We start from the raw sequence: 25333 nt of genomic DNA on the forward strand, positions 1-25333 counted from the left end.
CAACCACAGTTTCTCAGCGTGGGAATGTTGAACTGCCTTGTACCCCGAACACGGTGCCAGTGTTGGCAGATCCTGTCCCAGTTTCTAGCTTATTCGATAAGGAGATAGTCTGCGGCAAATGCCTATCAATGGCAGAGTACTTAAAGAACCCACAGCGGTATAGGATTTCCATTCCAAACTAGGCCAGTTGTTTGTGGATTTTGTGTGTGTGTGTGTGCGTGTGTGCGCACGCTCTTAACTTGTGTGCGTGTGTTCCTCAGGGTGATGCACTGTCTATCTCCTTACACAGACTGTCTGTCTAGCTTGGCCCAGTGGGTTTGATGATGATGATGTATGCATGTGAGAGACATAGTACTGTCTTTGTTTGTGCACTGCTTAAGCCGCTTTGTGCCTGAATGCTCCACGTGCACCGGGACCTTTGTCATCCTTTGAAACAAGCAGCCCCCTTGTGTCTGCATCGCTGTTTGCTGATGATCTGAAAACAAACAATACAACGTTTTCAGGCAGCGCCCAGCTCACGCCGGGCATCAGTAAATACTCTTCATATCTGAGAGGGGTCTGGAAAAGTCACACGCCAGCGGCCCACATTGATGCCTTTTGTAATGCCACAGTTAAGCTCTGCTGCAGCCATGAATGGTCGCAGACAGCAACAGACAGACAGTGCAGATGTGCTGTTGTCCAAACAGGGAACAATATGTGAATAGGGTACAGTGACCATAGTGCTGAATAATACAAGTGTGCTGTCCATTGAATTAGTGTCATTACACGATGTTCACAAGTTCATGATTACAGCTCGTCTGTGAGCTGATTCTATTTGACTCCACTTTTCAGTGTCAAGCCTGCTACATAATAACTCTGCTGAAAACAAATGTATAATTGCAACATGAGTCGCTAATGAAGAACCTGAACTCTGATCACTGACATCACATTTTGTCTATGTAGATCTTTATTTATTAATTTGATGTATTTCTGCGTCTTTCACTTTTAAACAGCTCAGCGAAAAATGTGCTTGGTTTGAATTTTCCAGTGTAGGTATGATTTGGTCTAAATATCGAGGTTTCATTAACCTTAATATTAAAGGATCATTTCATATCACATTTTACATTTTAAAGGCCCTAATGACTGGTGATCTTGGGGCAGTGTCCTAAAGTGACTTCCCAGTGAAACAAATGAAAAAAATATAGTTATGTTAATATTATGTGGATAAACTATAATGAAGGTTATTTGAACACTATTTTAAAATGTTCTTCTGGTCTGTTGCAGGTGCACAAGCTACAAAAAAGTCTGGGATCCCAGCTCCAAGAGAAGTCCCTTTTGCCATAACAAGAGATCGTGTTTCTCTGAGGGACCAGCTGAGGAGTGCTTCCACAAAAAAGATGGTTTCTAGTGCCAGCACCTCCAGTCTCTCCACCCTGGCAAAGCAGACACGTAGTTCGGCGAAGTCCCGTGCAGATGCAGATAGCCAGGAGAGGGGCCTTCTGGAGGGCCAGGTGAAAGAGCTGCTCGCTGAAGCCAAGGCTAAAGATTTAGAGATCAGCAATCTCAGGATCGAGTTGCAACGATGCAAGGGTAAGGCCTCCACCGCTTCCTCTTCACCTTCTCCCAACTCTGTTCCATGGCAAGAGCTTGGAGCTGATCGCGAACAGGAGCAGATGGGAGAAGCCCTTGTGCTGGTTGGGGAGCTGAGGGAGAAGAATGGGAAGTTTCAAAGAGAACTGGCATCCCTAAGGGAGGAGAACCAGGCCCTCAAGCAAAAGCTGCTTTGCCTAGAGGCTTCTCCTCTCTCTGACACAAACACAAGCACTCTCCCCAAGTCTTTGGTGAATGGCCTACTCTCAGACTCCTCTCCACCTCAGAAAGACAGTCCCCCCTCCGCCACCAGCCCACTGAAAACGTCTGTCTCCTCCAGCTCTGACATAACCAAGGAGTCGCCGTCACCTGATTCCTCAGAGTTTGAGAAAATTCCATCACGCTCCGAATCGCTGAGCAGTGGTGTCAGTGGTGAAGCTGCAGCAAACAATGCAGGAGGGCAGGATGTATCAGTGCAGAGCCTAACGGAACAGATTCACAAGATGGAGGAGAGTCACCACAGCACAGCAGAGGAGCTACAAGCGACGCTGCAGGAACTGGCTGACCAGCAGCAAGTGGTGCAGGAGCTGACTGCTGAGAATGAGCGTCTGGCTGAGGAGAAGCGCCTCTTGCAGACCTCGCTTCAACAGCAGAGAGAGCGTCTGGAGGTGATGTCCCAGAAGAATGAGACGCTGGCTGTTCGACTTCAGGAGCAAGTGGAGGCTCAGGCCCAGAAGGAGAAGGAGCTGGGTAGCCAAGGACCTCGGCTGGCAGAGCTGGAGCAGAGGTATGCCGAGCTGGTGGAGAGCTCACGCTTCGAACGGGAGAAACTGGTCGACATCCAGCAGCAACTGACGGGCAGCTTGCGTGCTCTGGAGGAGGAGCACCAGGGGGCCCAGGGCCAGGTGCGCTGCCTCCAAGAGGAGATAGACAAGTTGCAGTCTCAGCTGGAGCGGGAGCAGGAAGTGGGACGTCAGGCAGCACAAGCTGCAGAGGAGCACAGGGCCACGGTGGAATGTCTCAGATTGGAAAACAGCAGGCTGAAGGCACAGGTGGACATTGAGAGGCAGAAGGTGGGTGAGCTGAAGGCCATGCAAAGTGCCAGTGACAGCACTGAGCTGCAGAATTTGCTGAAGACAGCCCACGCTGAGAGAGACAAGCTCGAGGTGGAACTCACAGAGCTGAGGCAGGAGCTCCTTCAGGCCCAGGCTGAGACTGAGCATGTGCGAGCCTCGGTGTCCAAGGTAGGAGGGATGCAAATTTACAACACGTTTTCTACCTTGGCTTTTATGGTATATTTGATTTATTGCAGCTTTGTTGGGTCTGTTTATAAAGTACATCCTACAGTATAGACTGTAAGGTAAATGTCACCAACAGTGTTTCTATACAGTTTACACTACTTGATTGCTTCGAATGTGTTGTTGTGTCTACAAAACAGGGCCAAGACTTGTGTGTGACTCGCTGTGTTTATTAATCTTAGTGATCTCATTACATTACCAAGTTGTGTTTGACAAGCTTTGAGGAATTCCCAAAAAATAAATCTGCCTGAACGCGCAAGTAATTCAAGACATCAAATAGAAAAGCCAGAATCCTGCAATTATTTGTTTAGAAATGTTGATGTCAGTGTTAATGTAAATTTTGTTTATAAAACACACATAAAGATAACAACAGCTGACTAAAGTGTTGTAAAATAATCATACAAAGCACAAAGAAAGCAGAAGGACACTAATATTGAAGAACGACTACACATTAAAAAGCAACTCTCAGTTTAAAAATGTGAAAAAAAAAAAAAATGAGTTTAAAGTTGTGATTTAAAAGCTGACAGTCATTATAATTGAATTGTTCTTAGCCTAACATCCATTAAAAGAGATCCACATATCTCCTGCGATAGTTTGAACAAGACTAATAGATAATTGTGGTATATAAATAAAGAGTCATAGCTGGTACTGGATGCTTTTCTTCAGCACATGACACATGAACACTTTGGTTTTCCCCTACATCACCACAAACCTCATGAAGTCTGAGGCAGTGTTGGATTGTGGTCATGTTAGTGGGTTTTTGCTCCAAACCTAGGTGTGTCACCATCAGATTGGTGACGTCATGATAGTTGGACAGAGATTGTGGTGCCAACATTAGGGTGGACCATCAGTGCGTGACCCACTGAGTCACACACTTGTCCTTTGCCACATGCGCGTTAGGGTGAGGCCTTTCCATAACTTGACTCACAAACATCCAAACCTATTCAAGCCACATGGTGTCAGTTGGTGAATGTCTTGCACATTTACAACATTAACTTGTTTTACAGCGTCTCTTCTCACAGCAGCCGTCCTCACGGGACTCTGACTTCAGCTTCAATAGCTGGAGCAAAGCTCAAAGCGATTCATTCTGACCTAATCGCGGGTAAACTCTTAAATCCATGAGTCACTGCCTCCATGAACATCACCTGTTTATCCTATGGCCAAATCGTTGTCAAACACAATTAAGTTAACGATATCCACCATAACTACGTTTATTTCTTTGTTCAGATCAGACCGTCATATGTGTTAAATTTCATGTACAATGCTAATTATTTTGTTATCATGGCACTTGATAGTAGATGTAGACTGTAGACTGCTAGTTTATTCAGCCAGCGACCACCCAAATGGCTCATGATTATTTATTTACGTTTTTTTTCCCCTCTCTTTTATTTTGGACATGTGTGGCCATGTTGCATACCTGGAAAACTCTGCTGATGGAAGCAGTGTGATGCTTTGGGTAGTGTTTTGGTAGGAGACCTTGGGCCCTGGCATTCATGTGGATGTACTTTGACATGAACCACCTACTAAATATCATTGAAAGATATTGTTTGTTGGCAGTGGCCTCTTATGACCAGACATTGAGCCTGTGTGCCAAAACAAAAATGACTCACTTATGATTTAAGGAGCCCAAAAACAAGTTACAGATTTTGAACCAAATTCCATAGATCTCAATCAAATGGAGCATCTATGGGATGTGATGGTCAAACATTTATTTATAGGGTTATAGCTGCGTTCATAATGTTATGACTGATAGCTGTAGTGTAGTGTAACATGCCTTATTTACAGTTTGGTTTGTGGTTCCCTAACACACACAGGTGAATGTCAAATGCCAGCAGGTTCAGGAGCGGGCCGACAAGAGAGAGCAGGATCTAATCAGCCGCGTGACTTCACTGGAGGAGGCTGCTGTCCAGGCTGAGAACCAGGTGAAGGATCTGAAGGAGACGATCTTTGAGCTCGAGGACCAGGTGGAGCAACAGAGAGCTGTAAATTGCCACACCAAGCAAGCTGTCCTGGACATGGAGAGTATGTTCATAACACTGGTTTTTCAGTCGTCTTTTGCTTCGTGGAGTCTTAACTTGAGATGTTAAAAGTACTTTAGAGACATGAATCAGTTAGTTGTTTGTATTTTTTGTTTGATTTTAATAAATAAGGTGATAAAACATATTAGGAGCAGCTCCAAAATAAAACTGTTCTAACAAAACTGATCATTATAACATCTATGAATATAGTATTTTTCTGCATTACTTTTGGAATAGACTGCGTAAGCATAACATGTTTACTACTCTGTCCCCATATTGTTCAAAACTGTGTTCATCATAACTGCTGTTTAATTAGTGGGTGTCTTTGTCTGTTTGGGAAGTAGTTCTCAAAGACCTTGTATTTGTCGTTGCAGATCTGGTCAAAAAGCTGGAGGAGCAGAAAGCTGAAACAGAGCGACAACTGAAAGTTGTGAACAGACAGATGAAGGTGAGAGTGCTTCAATATGCAGACCTGTATAGGTTCATGAGTTCCATTCCCGATGAGTGTTTTTGCTATGTCATCCACGTCTCACATAACTGTGACATTATGAGATTAGACCACATTTTTTGTACCTTTGTCACATCTAGACTTTCTCATATTGTTTACATTTTTTCTTTTGCCTCTCAGTTGCTACGTCTAGTGTAGCTTTATTTGAGGTTTATTTCAGTGAAGTCTCAGTAATCTATGTTGTGGTGATTGTTCTGTTTGGAACAGGAGGGACATATGAATAGACAGTGTTTGAGCTTTCAGCAACTTTTCTACATTAGTAACTTCCAGAGGTACAATTCAGTTCATGTGATTATAGCCACTCCTTTACTGCCAAGCTTTAGCTGTACAAAGGCAACTCAGTGATGTTTAAAAGACTGATTTGGGTGGAGTATCACTTGAAGTTCAGGATGATGTTCTAGGGTTCAATTTTCTTTTTCTTTGTCTTTTCTTTTTCCACAGTGACCTTTGAGCCTCCTTTCCTTGCGATTTGTTCAAAAAGCATTGGGATCGTGCCCGTGGGCTGTTCTGACAGACAGCTTTGTCATTTTTGGCAATCGCTCATTTTTCCATGAACACCACTTCTGTTTGGTGTTGTTCTTTAAAACAGACATTATTAAGTGCAGCATGATTTTTAACTTCTTTCTACCCGAGGGTATTTGCTTACAAAATTTTGAAGAAGTGTTGTGTTATTTCTCAGATTTGTTACAAAGAGTAGATGATTGTCATTAACACATTGTTCATTTGGACAAACTGTCACTGACTGGTTCATATAGACTTTCTATTTAACACAGGACATGGAGATGTTTTAGACGATCTTCAGTAAATGTTGATCATGTTTTATTAATGCATTAATTTTATGCTCACCATTTTATGCTGGTAACCAACTCATTACAAATTCATTGCACTCATTTCCTGTTACTTTACTCAGGTTAGTTTTTTGTCTGTAGGAACTCTATGTCTTTCCATCTGCATCCACTTGTCCTCATCCGTGCGTTTATATTGTCAGGACGAAAAGGAGGAGTGGCGTCGTTTCCAAGCAGACCTCCAGACGGCCGTGGTTGTGGCGAACGACATCAAGGTGGAAGCTCAGCAGGAGCTGCGTTCACTTAGGAGGCAGCTGCAAGAGGAGCAGGATCGCAGTGCGAAGCTTTCCGCAGACCTCGAGTCCCTGCAGGGAGTCAGGTACCATCTCCATCATAACCCACTATTTCAGTTTGTCCCCACCCAGCTTCCCTTGTTTCATTGGGCTGCAGTTTCTTTCTATCTGAACATATGTGGATGTGAGATACCTGCCAGAGTCTTGCCATATCTCCACCCAGTGGTTCGATTGATGCAACACAAACTATAACAATTCACAACAATTTCCTGTTTAAGAGGTTAACAAAACCCCTATCTTGTATCAAAGCACTGCAGGACAGCAGTTATTATATATGTATATATATTAGTTTCTGTCTTGGTATTTCATAAAATTAAAACCTTGAGAGTTTAGGTTCATGGGATTTGGCAGACTCTGTTGGTACATGAGCGATCTCCGGCAGTATTTCCCTCTGTGTATTCTACTCCTTTAAGCTGCTGCCCCTCTGTCTCTCTCTTCCACACTTGACATTGTATTATCATAACATTCAAATTTCACACTCACACAAAGCCTCGAACTCCTGTACCGGTACCTTCATTACAAGACATTATTCATGAGAATATATATACGAGAAGGCAAATTTAGTGGCATTTCCGCTGTAATCACAGATGCTGCTTTAATCCAAGTGAACAATGCATATTCCACACCAGTGTGTCATGCTATTTAAAATTCCACATAGTGTTGTTGGGCTTGGGCCATTCAGGAGTGTGATTGATTGTATTTATAAAGAGCACTGCATTGGTTTCTATGTGTGTGTCTACCATGGCCTTTGTTCCTTTTCATGATCATGTCAGGTCAAGTAGTCCTGTGGCCGTCTGCGTAGATTTGCTACTGTGTAGCACGTGTATCTGGGCGCCCAGTCACATATAATCCATTCAGCAAGGGAATCTCCAAACCATTTCAACTTTAATTATTTTCTTCCATAAAGTACAACCTTACAAACCTCATTAGCGATAAGTAGAATATATATAAAGTCTTTTATTTAGATTTGCTGCAGTACTTGTTGTGAACATAGTGACAGTATGGTATAGTAGACTATGGCTAAATAAGCAAACTTTCCCCAAGATTAGCTGTTACGCTGCGTCCACTCCCCAACTCCAGCAGCTCCCTGTGATGACTCTTTCAAAGATGTCCCTCTGACAAGCCTCCCTATGTAAAGTCCAGGTGAGTTCCCTGCCCTGCCAGCCCTCTCTCAGCCAACCTGCTTCTCCTTGCCCTGCGTGCTGTCGATGCTCACTGACCTTCCTATCTGTGTTTGGCTTCGTGTTGCTGCTTGTGTCTTTCCGTATGCTGGCTGACTGCACCTTCAGGGCTATCGTATCTTTTTGATTGCTTTGCCTTGTTCTTTAAACCTGTAATTCAAGTAAATGTATCTGGTGCCACCTGCTGTTCTTTGAATGAATCTGAATGAATAACCCTCCTACTTTTTTGAATAATAGCAGGATGGCCGTCACGGCATGACAGGATTAAACTCATGCTATGCATCATCCGCTACAGATACATTTGCATAGCATCTTCATCACTGGGTGATTTGGTCAAACTTGACATTATGAATGATTGTGTTAATCCTTTAAGGTATGCATGGAACAAAGTTTGAAAAAAAAAATCTGCTAGTGCCCAGGGGTCTGGCTTTCAAAATAATTAAATTAATTAAAAAATCTAAGGTCACTAATGTTTATACAATAACTGATCTTCCTACTTCTTTTTCGTTCCAGAATAAACACCGGAGCCACTTTCGATACCAAGACGGCAGTAGAAGGGCATTAGAGAAGTGCCCTCACCACAGCACCATGTGAAGACAGTGTTATTATTGCACTTACTATGTCTTTCAGTATGTAATATGGTGAGCCTGTTTCATTGTAAGCCACTGTGAGTGTAGCTGGAGTACACAGTCTCATGACACGACCTAGCTCCCATTTCTTGTCTCTACGTTTTGGAACCTTTTCAATATTAATAATGTATTTTTATTTCCCGATGAATGTATTGTTTATGTTCATAATTCTCTTGTGTTGATAAAATGCCATATATTTGAGAGACTCCTTTTTATAATGTGTGAAGCTGCTTTGTGCCTTTTAGAAAACTGAGAAGATATGAAGTGTATGACCTGTTGCAAAAAGTACCAGGAAAAACGGGGAGAGGTTTGAAGCATACCGGTAAATGTTCAGCTAAAGACTCTCAACGTTCTGCCACAACAGCTGGTAACAGCAGAGAGGCCAGATTTCAAGGCAAAAGCAACACAACAGTATTGAAAGTCCAACTGATATTTATTATAAATTAGGCGGATCTTTGGTTTTGTATTGGACCTCATATAAATATTTTTCTTGTGTATTAGTCAAATTACTGTTTATTTGACCTTTTTTTTCACTTTAAACTTGACATTTATTCTCTCTAAAACTGTAAAGCTTTGGGGTTTGGTTCTGTACATGGAAATTAGACAATCCAAAAGGTGTTTTTAAAAAAAGGCAACTGGAATTGTAGAGTTTTGAGAAGATATTTCACGACTCATCTGAGTAGCTTCTTCGGTTTTAAGAGACTTGTGGGAAGTTGAGGTTTAAGTAGGAAACTCAGAATCTTACTTGACTTGTTTCTGAAGGAACCAGGCTCCCGGTTGGGGAGATAGACATATCTTTTTTTATATATCCTATTTAAATCTCAACTTGACCTGGATGACAGAAAACCTTCACAGAAATAAGGAAATGTAACGGCCATTAGGTGGCAGTATAGAACACACAATTACCACGAATTGCTGACATTCCTATCAAGATACTAGTCCTTATTTGTTCTGTTTCAGTTTGTCTAGTTTTTTTATCTGTGATTCCAATATTTGTTTTCTATTTGTAGCGTTATTCTTAGTATTATACTGCCGAACCGAAGATGGAACTGCCACAAACACAGCTGTACCTCAGTCACTTTTACTCCTCTGAAACATGCCAAAAGGTTGATGGTCCATTTTAACCCAAAGACCAAGAAGACTGTGTTAGAGTCTGAAAAGATTATTTTACCACTATACTACTTGATAGCATCATAACCTAATATAGAATTAACCACAAATACTTTTTGCCTGATCTTCAGAGGGCACTCAAGGCTCTGATAGTTCTTCTTTATTGGACAGATTTAGATATTTCTACAATGCTCTTAATGTATCTTACTCTGAATCTGTGATGTCACTCATTTTGAAAGATGTTCCACTTAGTCCTTACAGAATAATCCATACTATAGTACATAGCGTAGTATATCATGCTTGCAGAATCTCAGGTTCTTCTTACAGTCCATTTTAAAAGCCATATAATCCAGCCCGGAGTTAAGGTACTGGTGTTCAAAATTTAAAAAATTTGGATACATTAAACAAACCGTCAACACAAACATGAAATGGTTAAAGTGTGATCGCCCTTTTTTTTTTCTTTTCTTTTTTGTGTTTGTTATGAACTACACAATGAATGTCCTGTTAATTTATTATGCCAAGAAAGACTTAAAATGACTTGGTTACATGCTATATAACATAAATGTGCATTGTATTTGACTGTTGACCGTTTGGCAAATCAATAAATGCCATTACACAAATCCAACGACAGTCGTGTGTTTCTGTCGGCCTTCGTTTCAGAGGTGAGTTGTGAAAGTCCTTACTTGTCCCACGTTCCTTTGTCCGTCTCAGATAAAGAAACGCCAAACCCCTCTCTCTGCATGAAGTCCAAAGTACACAAGGGGTAATGGGTAGAAAGTGTCTTGATGACTGGAATGGTCAGACCTTGTTTTCTATGTGAAGATCAATCTTGAATCGGTTATCAGCTATTGACGGTTCTTTAGTTAAAACTAATGTCACAGGGTCTCGTCAATACCTTGAGCAAACGCACTTTTTTTTTCTTTTTTTGGAACAAACATTCTTACTGATCAGCAGGTAAAGATGTGAGTGAATCCAGTTAACATGTTGTCTTACCAGATTCTCCCACCCCAGTGCATTTTTTGTATGTCTCTACCCAGCAACCCTGTCCATTGTGTCTGCCAGGTCCCAAGGTGCTGAGGGGAGAGCGTCTGACTCCGACAGCAGCCGTCAGTGGTGTGGCATCTCCATGATCCCGACCACGCCCCTCGACGCCAGCGGAGAAGCCGACTCGGAGCCCGGAGCTACCGTCAAATCCCTCATTAAGTCCTTTGATACTGTTGGACAGAGTGAGCATGAGCACCTGAACACACAGACACACACTGGGAAGGAACCCCGAGCCAGCAGTGTTACTGTAGATTAGAACAGCTGGTGAATATCTGACACTTCTCTGCCGCTAAGGAATGTGCAGTTGTGCGGTACTGTCTGGACTGAGTTAACCTTGGGTGGAGTGGACAGTTCTTCATTGTGTGCGTGTGTTTGTAAACAACCATAAAAAAGTTATGAAAAAAAAAGAAAGAAACTGTTGTTAAGTGCCTCAGTTAGAGTTGTACTGTTACACATATGGTTTATCTTCTCATATTTACTTAATAGCTTCAACATTGTAGCATAAAGCATGAACTGACAGGTCAGACTTCACTGTGTTTGTAAAACTTTAGGGAGAGAAATGCTTTGTTTAACAGAGTCAGACCATATTGCTAAATGTTAAACAGCGATACCGGACCTTTTTACGAATTAAATATAACATTAAATAACTATTAATAATTTAATTCATAATTAAATTAAATACTGTAGATAACCAGATAGTAATTGGACAAGGCCAAAAGTCTGACCTTAAATAAATGTCCACAGTGGGTTCATGACAGTTGTTGAATCTTGATGCTACACACATATTTTAGTACAGTGTGATACATTTCTGTTTGACTTTTGTTTCTTAAAGATTTAACTTGTCCCAGGTTTATAATGCTCATTTTTAACTTACTGAAGGCACAGTAGCCTTGTTCTAAGGCTGTGTCTTTTTCTAGCATCACTATCCACAGATTCATACATTTTACACTATTTCCAAACATAAAATGTGATAGTTTTGAAACCAGTGGGTGCATTGCTCTGTTTTTCAGATGGACCAGGGCACACGGTTCAAATGCATCCATCCCCAAGAAGCCCGCTGAGTGGGATCCCTGTACGCACTGCCCCTGCAGCTGCTGTCTCCCCTATCCAGGTATATGCTTAGACACATTAATGATTAAATACTTTTTTTTTTCATGTTTATTTATGATATAATCTCGGTTCTGTTTCATGTTTTAGAGACTCTCGTATATAAAGCCACTATCAAAGACACTGGAAAAAAGAATTAACCACGGAGAATTCTCTCATCCTCACGGTAGGTGCCACAGCGATGCTCTTGATGTGGAGAGAGTGTTCAGTTTACTGAATATATTCTTTTATTACCCATTGTGCAAATAAAAGTGATGGACTTTAGGTCATTGGACTGCCACTTAGACTACTACTATGATAAAGTAAAAGTAAATGAATAGGACCTTCAATAAGGAAATTGAAAGCTTTATGATTTTATTGTTTGAAAGTAAATACTGTAAACGTGGCACCCAGCTCATAAAATGTCTGCATCTGCATTCAGCAAATGAGCTATTTGCGAATCGTGCTTTAGCTTTAGCATCAAGGATCTCATCAGAATTTACTCTTAATGCACTGAGCCACAGCAGATGCAGATGTTTTACAGTTCACTACTCATTACATTTTAGGCATGATTCTATGCAGACAGTGGTTACTACTATATATGGACTTGTTTAGGCACCACGGACACCTTGAAGACAAAACTAACTAAAGGCTTCCCAGTAAGGACCATAGTGAATCCAAGACTTAGAATAAGATTTAGATTAGTCATCCCTTTCTGTTTCCACTTATTTGTCTCATCTTTCTTTGTCGTTCCCTTTAATTCCACAGATAAGTTGTCAAACTGTGGGGAAGATCTGAAACCTAACAGCCTCATGAGGAAGAGCCCGTCCCTAGAGTCTGTGATCAAAACCCCTGCTTCCCTCAGCAGCCGCACAAACTACAACCGAGGCAGCAGCAAGCTCAGGTGACCTCATCTAACCTCGTTTGTTTTGTTTTTTTAACAGCTGCGTGAGAGAGCCCCCTGTGCTGAAGTGAGTTCTTGGGAAACAGCAAACTATGTATTTCCTTTAGCTGAAGAGTAGTAAACTGCTTCGATAACTTAAGTACGTTCATTGTGAAATAACCCAATCTGTCTCATTTCCTGTAAAGCCATCTGTTAGTGAAGTAGTAGTGAAGTCAAACATCCCATAATCATCCCATCACTGCAACAGATATGTCATAGGTCATTGTTATAGTTTAAAGAAAAGTCACATTCAACTTATTTCCCTACTGTTCTTAAATCTCTTTACCAAATACAGCTTTAGGACACAGACTAGTATGACCTCTTAACAATGAAATCATTTACAATGAAATCAATATTGACTATGATTTCATTTCTGCCTTTATGTGACTTTATGTTTCCCTCTTGATGTCATGTTTCAGAGTTAATGTATCTATTACATCCGTAATTGCACTAGATCAACACTGAACAGTCTTAACTGCCAAGAGACTTTAGAGTTGCACTAATCGTGCTAACAGAGTTTATCTGACACATTTTATACGCGAGACAGACACCCTGATAGACTGGCGACGTGTCCGGGGTGGACCCCGCCTCTCGCCCCGTGTCACCTGGGATATGCTCCAGCAAACCCCCGCGACCCTGGTGAGGATAAGTGAGGATAAGCGGTAGTAGAAGATGAGATCAGATAAAGTGTTGGCGTATGAGATAGTGAAGTCAAAGAGATGCTGAGCAAACATTTGAACATGCTCTGACTCTTGGCATCACTAGCTATTATTTCCAGTGTATCTACAGACCACTCCTGTCTGTGTACATTCACTAATGATCCACTGCAGCGCTCTGTTTACTTCTGCAGCAGGTTACATTTGAAGTTGAGGGTGAGCGTCATCATCACGAGTTGTTACAGTGAGACATTTCCTGTTGGTCAAAGCAGTCATATATTTCTTTCAACCAACATGTAAGGGACGAGTCAATGCTCAGAACTCATAAACCTGTCTGTCAAGCTCCATCTCGTCCTCTTCTGGGATCATGACATCAGAGAGCTCTCTGCTTGTTGCGGTTTGCTTTGTACGTTTACCAGTGCCCAGAATGCACTTATTATACACTAGATAATTGACTGATACCCTCTGGGCAGTTAATTGTTATTCAGCAACTAACAGTCTAAAGGCTCTATTAAAATATTTATTAATACATCTTCCATTATGCCACTGCACTGTGGACTCCCTTTAAACAGCAGCAGTCTACTACCATGTGATATTTATTATGATACGATCATGATATTGCTGATATCACTGATGATAAACACAAACGTCTGCTGTATTTGTTTGGACAGCACGAGACAGACGAGTAATGAATTTAACAGCAGCGCTGCAATGACGTGTGAAATGTTTACCATGCTCAGTGCAATGACCGTGACTCATGGTCTTCCCATGGCCTCAGCTCCAGCGCAAACCCTAGGGAAAAGATCCTCTGAATAATACTGCAGATAGGTATCGAACCCGTCTCTAGCACATGTAATTACTTTCTTCTAACAGTGAAGCGTGTCTGCTGTACTTTATGTAAATGAGGGCGTTTTGGTGGAACATAAAAAGTAAGAGGGATGTCCAAAAAAGTCCAAATGTCCAAACTTTACTTCGCACACTTAGAGCTGGACTGGACGCTGCGTATAGTTGGCTTTACTCCAGTAATCTTGTCCCAACTCTGAACTCTAGCACAAATATATTAAACTACTAAGAGGCTTCAGTCCTGTAATGATATTATCAGACGCAATGACACAGTTCCATTTAGTCTTGGAAAACTTTTGTGTTATTACATTTCAACTTATAGAATTAACATCAATGTCCCATATATTTTGCTTAAATATGAGCATGTTTTAGCTGAAGGGTTGTGTTAGAAAGTTTACTCACTGGTCTCATTATCAGGATTTCTTACACAGTGCTGCTCAGTTGCTTTTTGTATAACTTATTTCACATGATCCTTGCATTAGCTTTTTAACATTTGCTTGAACTTTAAAAATTATCCCACTGTAGAAAAAAAAAATCCAATATTGTAGAAACAAAAAAATGGGACTTTCTCAAGTGTTCCTCTGAGAAATCTTGTAAGAATCACCTATAACATGCTACATGTCGTGTTTATATTACAGGGCCACTTATGAACTAGTGGGGAAATTATTTCCTGTGAAAGATTTTTATCTGACAAATGCTGACTTAGAATAACACTCTCGATCTGTTAAACAAAGAAAACATTTGCCATTGTGGCATTTGCGAAGTTAATTTGAGGCCCATGTGAATGTTTGTGGACGTGAAGCCAGCGCAAGTTTTCCTAGGAACACGGACATTGCACATACACCAGATGACATAGTGCATCTGTCCCATCTCTCGCTCTCTGTGATTGTGGTTCTTGTTTCCCTGGTGACAGCGTGGAAAGAAAGGACCCCTTGGCTGCACTGGCGCGGGAGTATGGAGGATCTAAGAGAAACGCTCTACTGAAGTGGTGCCAGAAGAAAACAGAAGGCTATCCGGTAGGGATCACAGGCCAGAGACCTCTCTCAAATATAAAACCGAACTCATTCACTTTCACACCCAGAGCTTCTCTAGATGTTTAACCAAGGGTTTATTTTAGTCTTTCTCGCTTAGCTCTCTCTTAGCTCCCACTAACTCTTTCACCTGCCCTCAGCTTTGGTAGCTATTGTTTTCAGCTATTCTTTTGGAGGTGTTAGCCTGTAGTGGCTCATTAGTCCCTGCAGACACAGCCTTCTCCCACCTGTCATCTCTGTGGGGGATATAAAGTCACCGTGGCATGGCAGTAATGGAAACAACGGAGCAAAGCGGCTCAACGTGCTGGATTTATGCATGTGTGTATTTATATCGCCCTTTGTATTCATCCATGTCCATTTGTTTATGCATTGTTATGGTGCTGTTTCCCCTACTCTGTTTCCTGGGACCGCGGAGCTAAGTGCTGACAATCACCTGGCTTAGCTGCTCCCCTAATACCCAGTTTAAGGAGCCCATTAAGTCCAATGGGATTAGAGATTTGCACATGTAATCATTGTGCTTGTGTGCCAGCCTGCCAGCTAACTAATGATAAAACTCTTATCAGAGACTGGTTGCAGCCTGCATACTCTAGTGTCAGAGCAAGAAGAGTCATTTCAGCCCTGATTCCGATAATTTAAAGTTATAGTTTTCATTGACTGTATTTCTGTCCCCTGTGGTTTCAGCCTAGTACAATGGAGCTTGGTCTTAACCACGTATGAAAAGGCTAAAAATAGATCCAGCTTTCCCCCGTGACAAATAGTTTGAATCGCTGGATGAGTTGTCAGATCAATAGCTGCTATTTCTCAAGCACAGTGAACTTTGAGTCACCCTCGAGTTTGAGGTGAGGTCACATGGTGTACGTGTTGGTAAAACCCACACAGCAAATCTTCTGTGTATGTAAATATTTGGCCAGGTGAGATAAAACCGATGATCTGTTTGATGGGATGCTGGACCTGTACACAGAACGCCGTGCTTAAAATGACATTGATCTTTTGGCAGCCCGAGCACTTTTTTAAAGACACAGGCTTATGATGGAAGGTCACGGGGATTACTGTTCACTATAATGTGCCTCAGAGGAAATGAACAAGTATATAAACAAGTGATTAAAGGGCTCAGTAAATTCCAATGGCGACACAATACGTCTTCAGGCCATTGTATTTCTAGTTGCATATAATGCAATCATATTTATGTGTTGTTACAGGTTGAATTTAACTTTTTTTTCACATTTTTCTTCTCCGTCGCTGCTGAGGTTTAAATGGACTTCTGTAAAATTGTAAATCAAATGAAACCGTAAATCTCAGTTCAGTTCAGTTCGCCACCATGAAACTCTTAATAGTGCCTCATTCTTATTGGCGTGGATTTAACTATAGAACATATGATCCCCTCTCACAAAGGGTTTAGCAGCACAGTGTGATTATTTTCAAGTATCAGGAATGCAATAAGAAGATTTGGCTACTAGGAGTTTTTCAGTCTGTGGCATAATCAGTTCCCTCCTGGAGTAACCGTTCTTGACTCGGCCTGTGGGCCTTTGTGTTTTCTCCACCTTGTCTGTAATTGGATTTATCCACACACTATTAGGCATTTCATCTCAAAAAGGCCTGTTCTTAGAGGGATGACCCGAGTTTATTGTCTGAATATCTTTATTTGAATATCTGATGAATCTGCACCGATCAGGCATAACATTATAACCTAATGTCCTAATATAGTGTAGGTCTCTCTTGTGCGTCCAGAACAGTTGAGACTAATCAGAGAATGGACATGGGTCTTCTGAGGGTGTCCTGTGGTGTCTGGAAACAGGATGTTGTTAGTGGGGGGTGTTTAGGTCCCAGGGGCTGAGAGTAGGGGGCTCGGGCACATTCCAGTGCATCCCACAGATACTTGATCAGTTTGGGATCTAGTCAGTTTAGAGGCCAGGTCAACACTTTGTGCATGTTTTCCTAAATTTGTTTTGTGTGTGTGCGTGTGTGTGTGTGTGTGTGTCTGACTGCATCCTGCTGGGGATGGTTGCTATTGCTATGAGGTGGGGGTGTCTGGTCTGGTCTAGATGGGTTGTACATGTCTAGGTAACAGGCACATGAATTATAAGTCCAAGAGTTTCCCAGTAGTACAAGATGATCAAAGTTATTAATGTTGTATATCTAACTTGTGTGCCATGTACCTCTATTAAACCATCTGTTAAACCAGGTTTACAGGTTTTATTACAATAATCATCTGGATCAAATACAAAGCATGAGACCAAGAGACACGGATGAGTTCAATCTTAGATGACTGTGATATATCAGACTGGGCAAAGGGCCTGGAGCTCAGCTTCAATTCCAGAAATATTTTGTCGATTTGGTCTTTCACTGTGGTTTGTCTCCATGACAGCAATCAGCAGCGATTTATGAGAGCCGCTGTTATTTGTCTCTTGAGCTTTTCCAGTGGATTCCACTCCAGGGGTTGCCAATTCAAAACGCCACACAGATGTGCACTCTGTGCGACGTACAACTGCTTCAGTCTCAAGGCAGACTGAGAGAAAAGGTGACCGTTGCAGGATGCGCTGAGCTTCGTGTGTCTGGTGAAAGGTCACATGTCGGGGTGCTACAGTGGTACGAGGCCTCTGTCGATATGGAAGCCGCTAATTACAGGCCCGATGTCCAGAGAGACTCCCCTGATATGTCAAAAAGTCTGTAGCTCCAGGGCAGCGAAGGCAAACGGGCTTCAGCTACCCTCAGAAATACACTAATACACTAATACACACCCAGGTTTCTCACTTGGTCTTTGTCTCTCTGTCATGCTTGTGTTCTGCACTGGTAAAGGTTAGTGAGGTTTAGCTTTTTTTTCAGTACATCCGCATGCACTTTGCGGCCCCTCTCTTCTCTGCCGCGGATTAAGGTCAAAAAGGTAATAACTCTTCACTAATTGGCTTTTGAGTATAGAGTCTGCGAGTTGTAATTTGTGCATGGCCTCATCGGGCTACATAATTAATGGTCAGTCGGAAGAGGCGGCTTTGACCATCACCGTTCGCATCCTCTCAAACAAGCTCTTATATCACGTTCGTCTGCCGGGACAGAGCCAGACGAGTTGCTGTGTGAGACGGAGACCGAGCCGATGGGAGGGTTACCCGCGCGCCTCTTGCTATTATGGTGCTATTGTTGGCCGACCATTTGGTCAAGCAGCAGCCTAATTAAAGCGAAAGAGAAAACGGGAGCTATTATAAGCACGATGAGAGATTATTTGATGTTTTATAGCTGCCGAGGGCACAGTAAATCTGTGTGATAGTAGCTGGACACGAAGCCTGATGTCACACCCCCTTACTGGGATCGATAAAGGAATGAGAGAGATGAATACTTGTGATCGTAACAAAGAGAGCGTGTAATTAGATGTATGATGTGCTGAAACAACTAGAAGCTGCATTTCACCTTAATGATTTTTTCGTATTAGCCATCAGGCTCCTGCAAACGCACGCTCCTCCACTTCGGCAATTACAAGTGACACTTGGAAAAAAAAAAAAAACCCGTGACCATTGTTGACATGTCTGAAAACATCCACCGGGCTGTGTATGGATGCGTGCCGGCGTCAACACGTTTGCCATCTGGATTGTGACTTTGGTCGGACTGTGGGGAGTTAAAACGGTTTGAGAGGAGAACGGAAAACATGACAAATAACATGTGTAAACACACAATGGCATAATGGTGTCATGCTATCACCATGGAGAAGAGCCCTTGACCCCCACAGGGATGATGCGGTGTGTGAAGGGGGTGTATTTATCAGCCAGCTGCCTCTATAACCCACTAATGCAACGGTCTTCAGAGCGGCTGAATGACTGACCCGTGTTAAACTCTCAGGGGAGGATGAGATGTGAGCCCCGACAGGCTCCGTCACACCTCAAATGTCAGATTCTGGGAAGCACAGATCGATCTGTGAAGACCTTAAGCTGGCTCTGATTGACTCTGCCCTGTGGGAGAGACTGAAAGGGCCTCTCACAGGAAATTAGTATTCACGAGGGATCCTGTGCACGTCAGCACAGACTCGGAACACAGGACTGCTTTTATGCGATTTGTGCTCCGCTGTTTTTCAAGGCAGTTTGTTAGACGAGACTCGGAAGAGCAAGTTACTGTACAAGAAGCGAAACTGCCTGTTTTGTGTTTTGTGTGTGTGTAACTTTTTCTGCTCTCCATCTCCAAGTCTCACTTAAATGTATGTTTTTCCTAGACACGGAGCAGAAATCGGGAATCCTCCCACTTCAGTTGCCAAAAGTGCAATTTTGCATTGAAAATCAAAATATCTCATTGTTGTGGATTAACAAGAGTTTGCTTACGTTCAGTAAGCAGAGGCTCTCTCTGGAAAGCCCACTAGCCTCCTACTGTATATTTATCAGGCTCTTTGATGTCTTAATTTAGGACAGCTCCGGACACTTTTTAAACCTTTTTTTTTTCTCAATTAACCATAGAAGCCAAACAAAAATAAATGTCTTGTTTGTTCAAGATGAGAACAATGAGCAAAGGCTCTGAACGTTGGGCTCAGCTGGACTTGACAGAGCACGGCTTATCCGGCCCCGTCTGGGAAACTCACCCGCACACACACAAAAACCATTGAAAGACAGGAACGGACCCCCAGGCGAGTGAGGAATGGAGGTCAGACATCGAGGAGAGCAAGAGTGTAGCAGTTCAAAGAGTAGACATATTACCATGTTCTAATAATGGAGGATTAACGGTAACATTGAGTCATCGATAATAGATTAGAAGGGACTGAAGCAGAGGTGCCTGGAGTATTTCAATAAACATGCTGTATTATTAAGAAAACGTCTGGGCTTAAGTTCAAGGAAACAAAAAAAATATTGAGAAACTCCTGACGAAGGGCAAGTGCTTATTAAGTGATTATTATTAGATTCACTTGGCCTGACCTGGAGGTTGAGACAAAGGTTCTCTGAATAACAAAGCCAGGAAATGTTGAGGCTCCTAATTAAAGAAACTCCGTGACATTTTGAGCAATGTGCTCATATGCAGTTTTATTAATGTCCGTGTCAGAGTGTAGACATTCAGAGTCAGAAGGTTCTCTGATCACTTAAAGCAGGTTAGTCTCACTCAGCAAAAGAAGCAGAAGCAGGGGCATTTATTCTCATGGGGCGTTTTAAAAAAAAGTTTCCAATGCATTACACTGTACATGATGTTTTAAATCTAAGTGAACCTTTGCAGATGCGCAGAGCAACCACAACCTTAAGTTACAATAGTCGAACATTCACTTTGCAGTAAAGTTACAGTAGACACATCGTTTTCTAAAGTATTATCGTACAGTTGTTCTGCCCAGAGATGCTCCATGAAACATGTTGAGTCCGTGGAGAGCAGCTCCTGCCCAGTCATTGTCTACATGCCCCTGCCCGCCAAGCCTTTCAGCTCATCGTAGCTCATGACTATAATTCACTAAGGTCCACTGAGGTGTTCTCCACCTTTCTACGCCCCTCCCCTCCCCCTTCTTTCTTTTCTCTCTAACTGGCTGTGTCTACACGGACACTTGTATAATGGCTAATAATTCAAATAATACCTCAATCAAAACAAAAAAAGCCTCATGTCCCGACTGCATCAGATGATGCGACGAGCTTCCAGGCTGCAAAACAAGCTGTTCAAACAGATGTTTGAAAGGATGAACGAAGCCGAGAATCTCTGTGTCTGAAACCAATGATCTCTCCCCTGTACAGGCAGAACCGCCCCGACTGTCCTCGTGTGATTGACATTACGGGGCATGTAAACACATAGTGTATATGTTATGAGTCCGTGTGTCTTTGTTCTCACGTCATGATATTTACTGGCTGTTTCTGTCCTTGTCCTGTTCAATCATTCAGTGTGAGTGGAGGAGTTCAGTGACAGGACGAGACGAGCTCATCAGTCAGACCACTCGCTGGCTCCGCGTCTCCCGCTTTCACCCTTCACGCTGATGGCTTTTTAATAAACCCTCACACAATTAGTTAATACTCCATGTGTGTTTATCGAAGCGCAGATATCCTGCCGCATTGTGCTTCGGCGCGTTCTCCTTCCGTGAGCAAGAGCTCAATATTTATGCCACGTCCAAAGTCTGAGTGTCGAGTGTCATGAGAGCGTGACAGCCGCTGCTGGACTCGGACCAGTTCAGTAGTGTTTGCATGCGGTAGCGGAGAGCGTGCGCTTACCTTTTATTGCTGCAGTGTTAAACTGCTGTCTGCCCGCTGCTCGGTGGTGACTGGCTCGTGTCCAGCGGGCCTGTGAATTCCATCTGTAAACGGTTTATAACAGGGAGGATGCGCTGCCCAGGCTGGATGTGACATGTCCTTGGCCTGTAATGATCGTTACAGCTGAAGTCACACAAACACCTACAATGATGAAGTGATTCGCTGACTGACTGAAACGAATTTATGCCATCCTGTTGCTGTGCAAAGCAATCACCGTTTGCACTAAATTGAATATATTTTGGATTTTGGAATGTAGCAAAGCAGCTTAATTGACAGATTATGGTGGAAATACTGTTATTGTAACTCACTAAATCGTAGTATTTGGAGATGTTGGCTCCTGTTTTCTCTTCAAATGAAATTAAAAATACAAAAAACTATTTCCCCTTTACCACAGAAGCCTCAAACACTTTACCCTCAGCGTTATGTGGCATTGGCAAGATTTTTATTGCATCAGTGTTCTAGGCCGTTCTGTTCTTCTCAAGAACATTTCTATGTGCCACAGGTCTGTGCCTGCCTGTTGTTAGCTCATTAAATGTTTTCCTGCATCATCTGCTTTCTCTGTTCAGTCCTCCCTCTGCCCAAGCCCCTGCTTCCCTCTCATACCTCCTCTCCCTCTGTCTCTGAGCCCTGAAAAGCAGCAGCTCTGCCTTTTGTACAGAGCGAGACGCTTCCTGCCGCTTGATGCTGTGTTTGCTTTTCTGAGCCGGCTCCCAGAGAGCTGTTGTTGTCCGCTGCTGTTTTAGCATTCATGCCCCTCTCTCTCTCTCTCTCTCTCTATTTCCACCCCGAAACGAACACCGTCACCCCTCCCCCGGTTTCCCCGACCCTGAATTCAAACAGATCTACCAGCTTTGACCCCCTGCGTTGGGATGTGCTTGCGTCAGACCCCCCTCGACTCCCAGACACTCCACTGCAAACCGTCCTCTGCGGTCCACCCTGTTTGTCACTGTCTATCTTGTCTTGGAGTCTGACTCACCCCCCATCGTCCCATCTATGCATGTGTGTGTGTGTGTCTACACATACATCCCCTCACACAGTGCCACTAGTGGTACTGCTGAGCCAGCTATGAAGGGGGGAGGTATGAGAGGAATGTGGGCTGACATGACTGCACAGGTCTGCCCTTCACATATAGCAGACAAGCTGAAACAGATGGAGAGCGCGAGCATCCAGACGCTCACTTTATAAAAGTTGCTGCTGTTACAGTTATAACGCATGCTAATGTCTGAAGGGGTGTCGCAGCATGTAATGATGCTAGAATCTCGTGCTGAGTGCTTCCCTAATAATGATGCATAATGGTGAATGTGAACAAAGCCAGAGCGCAGGGCCTCGCATCCTGTTTGCCTTCATTCAGACCAAGCAGCTCATGCTTCACATCACATTGTGACCATAAATGCCCTGCAGCTGAACCTAATGATTCAGTTTATTAACTATAAATACACTCGAATAATCTATTATTTATTATGCATATTAATAAACACGGAAGGTTATGGACGTTCTCATTGTAACACATGTTCAAACTTTCAGTTTCAGCTTTGTGTTTAAGAATTTTAGAGTTTTACACCGTGTGAACTGGTTGCTAATGCTGCCATGCTGACATGCCCATATTTAGGCTTCTCTTTCTAAATCTGACTTTCTTCGTTGTCAAAACTGTGGGATATTCATGCTTCTACGTCAATATACCATACCCTGGGCTACGGACTGAGAAGCACATTCCCAGAAATGTTACTACACAACACAGACGTTTTCTTTTCCACGTCTGTCAAACACAAACGTGGACCGTTTGTTCCAGTGGCAATATTTAATAAGGAGTTCCATGGTTTCTAGGAGCATTAATTACAGAACGATAACGACACACCAGAGCACAAGTTCCAAGGTAACTAGAGTGTAGCCTGTGTGTGTTTGTGTCTCCATTGCAGAGGAATGAGTCAAGCTTTAGTAGAGATATGAGCTGAGCTGATTACAGACTAGATCAAACGGATCTTATTTACGTGACACATTCCCTTCAGAGATTGAAGAGATTCTTATTTATTTATCAGCATATGACAACAAGACACAACATATTCCTGTTTTCTACAGTTTTTAGCCTTTCACCTTGAACCTGAAGTTTTAAGTGAAACTAAGTGGCATCCCCGGCCCCAAATGAGCCGAGTGAAGGCTATCGGAGGCAACGCATTTATCAACAACAGGCGCTGAAGGGTGGTCATTACTGCGTTGACTTAGAGGCGCGATTTCACATTTTCGTCCCCAGGACCCAGATTTGTGTTGCTTTCCTATTTTCCTATCGCAGTTAATTGCATTCACCCGGCGTCACACGTATGGATCAGCCGCTGATTAGATTTGCGGAATGAAAATCAGCAGCGCTCTGATCCTCGGGGGCCGGGACTGAAGACCACTGGCTCAGAGCAACAGTAAACAAAAACACGGCCACGTGTCGCGCATTCATCACCTCACTGGAGCTAATGCCGCGCGCGCAGACACACGGATGTAGCCGCAGAGAGCGAGTGCACAAACACATAAAAACAACACATCTGTTCCGTCATAGCAGTCGAACTTTATTCGAAGAGCACAGTTATTAAAGATTAGTGCACCGAAACTATTCGAGACATCACTGTCCATGTGAAATACAAACTAAAATAGGAATGAATCCAGTAAAGCTGATTAAATAGAAATAGTGTCACTGTTAAACATTCATATCCAAATCCAGGCTATGAACATGTGCATCGTTCCTGTTCTAGTTCCACAAAATCTGTTGTTCTATATATAAATATTTTATCAGTCATGTAGTTTTCCACACTGTCTTCAAGCCGGTCATGTGTTATCCCTTTTTCTGGCATGGTTAGATAATTCCAGTGGTGCCTTAATAGTGCCAACGTGCAGTTGACAGGTTTAAATATAGGCCGTGATTTGACACATTTTCTAACGGTTTCAGTATATATGTTTATGACACTAAATAAATTCTCACTACGTCTTTTAATTAGGCCTTTGTGCATCTCCACCTATTCATGAATGACCCAGATCAGAACAGTGTTAAGTCTGTGAAAGGTTAAAGGTATAGGAAGTGTGTGGAGTCCCATTAAGCCTCACAGACACACACCCCTGACTCAGGAGATCCTCCCTGGCTGTGAACCCTGTCCCCAAAGCTCATGTGAGGGATGAAACAGGAAGACACCGGAAATAACTTATCTGTCGACGGGGGAGTCTGCGGCCTCCAAACAATGGCCCCGAGGAAGCCTTTCCTCCGAACTCCTGAACACTTATCAGACCTCGAAGACAAGAATGCTGCGAATCACACAAACAGAAACACAATAATAAACTGGACGTGCTGCTATGCACGTTCCTCGCGCGGAGGACGGATCAGAGACGGCGCTGACGCCCGAGCGGGAATCCAGCGAGAAATTTACTGCTTTTCTTTGGCGGTTTTAGGCTTCGGCTTCCAAAAAGCATTTTTGAGAAAATTTTAATTGTCAGTGGTGCTATGTAAATGAAATTTATCCTATTAACCTCCATCAAAGGAAACACTACCAGGCCCTAATGGACCCAGAGCATCAAATGGTATAATTTAATTACATTTTAATTTCCATGTTGTTTCCTGCGGCTCTAAAACTTAATGGCTTTTTTTTTTTTTTTTTTTTTCCATGTTGTCAAGAGGCTATTAGCTCCCTCATTAAAATGATGGCCACTTTATGCTCTTTTACCGTGTGCGGTATTGACTTTGGCCTGTTTGTTTATTTTTATATTTTTGTCTCCTCTCCTTCGCGTGCAGAACATCGACGTGACCAACTTCAGCAGCAGCTGGAGTGACGGCCTGGCTTTCTGCGCCCTGTTGCACACTTATCTGCCTGCCCACATCCCTTACCAGGAACTCATCAGTCAAGATAAGGTACAAAACCACAGGAAAACCAAGCGCACGCACTCCTAAACCAAAGTGCTGAAGTCCTCAAAATCGGCGAGTTCAGGAGGTAATCGGAGCACGCGAAACTGATCAGAAACAACAGCATTGATGCACCGGGGCTCTCATCACGTCCTGAAACAGATTTCCTCCGCGTGCCTGCTCAGTTCTGTTCTTCAGTTATCACCGGGCTGCGAATCACACAAGC

The 25333-nt window shown here is 42.8% G+C and overlaps 1 protein-coding gene across 4 annotated transcripts in view; it reads left to right on the forward strand.

Annotated features, from left to right (window-relative positions):
* Positions 1–25333, forward strand: part of specc1 (sperm antigen with calponin homology and coiled-coil domains 1) — a 57722-nt gene that overhangs the window by 26429 nt on the left and 5960 nt on the right. For 3 of the 4 annotated variants that reach the window (XM_047606591.1, XM_047606590.1, XM_047606593.1), the window contains 10 exons: positions 1264–2813; positions 4682–4889; positions 5260–5333; positions 6382–6557; positions 10514–10677; positions 11506–11606; positions 11693–11768; positions 12350–12485; positions 14937–15039; positions 25000–25116. In XM_047606591.1, the coding sequence (XP_047462547.1) occupies positions 1264–2813; positions 4682–4889; positions 5260–5333; positions 6382–6557; positions 10514–10677; positions 11506–11606; positions 11693–11768; positions 12350–12485; positions 14937–15039; positions 25000–25116 (2705 nt within the window). The remainder of the gene's footprint in view (positions 1–1263; positions 2814–4681; positions 4890–5259; positions 5334–6381; positions 6558–10513; positions 10678–11505; positions 11607–11692; positions 11769–12349; positions 12486–14936; positions 15040–24999; positions 25117–25333) is intronic. The other variant, XM_047606592.1, reaches the window with a different exon arrangement.

This window comes from Mugil cephalus, chromosome 15 (genome assembly GCF_022458985.1).
Source record: "Mugil cephalus isolate CIBA_MC_2020 chromosome 15, CIBA_Mcephalus_1.1, whole genome shotgun sequence".
Taxonomy (NCBI): Eukaryota; Metazoa; Chordata; class Actinopteri; order Mugiliformes; family Mugilidae; genus Mugil; species Mugil cephalus.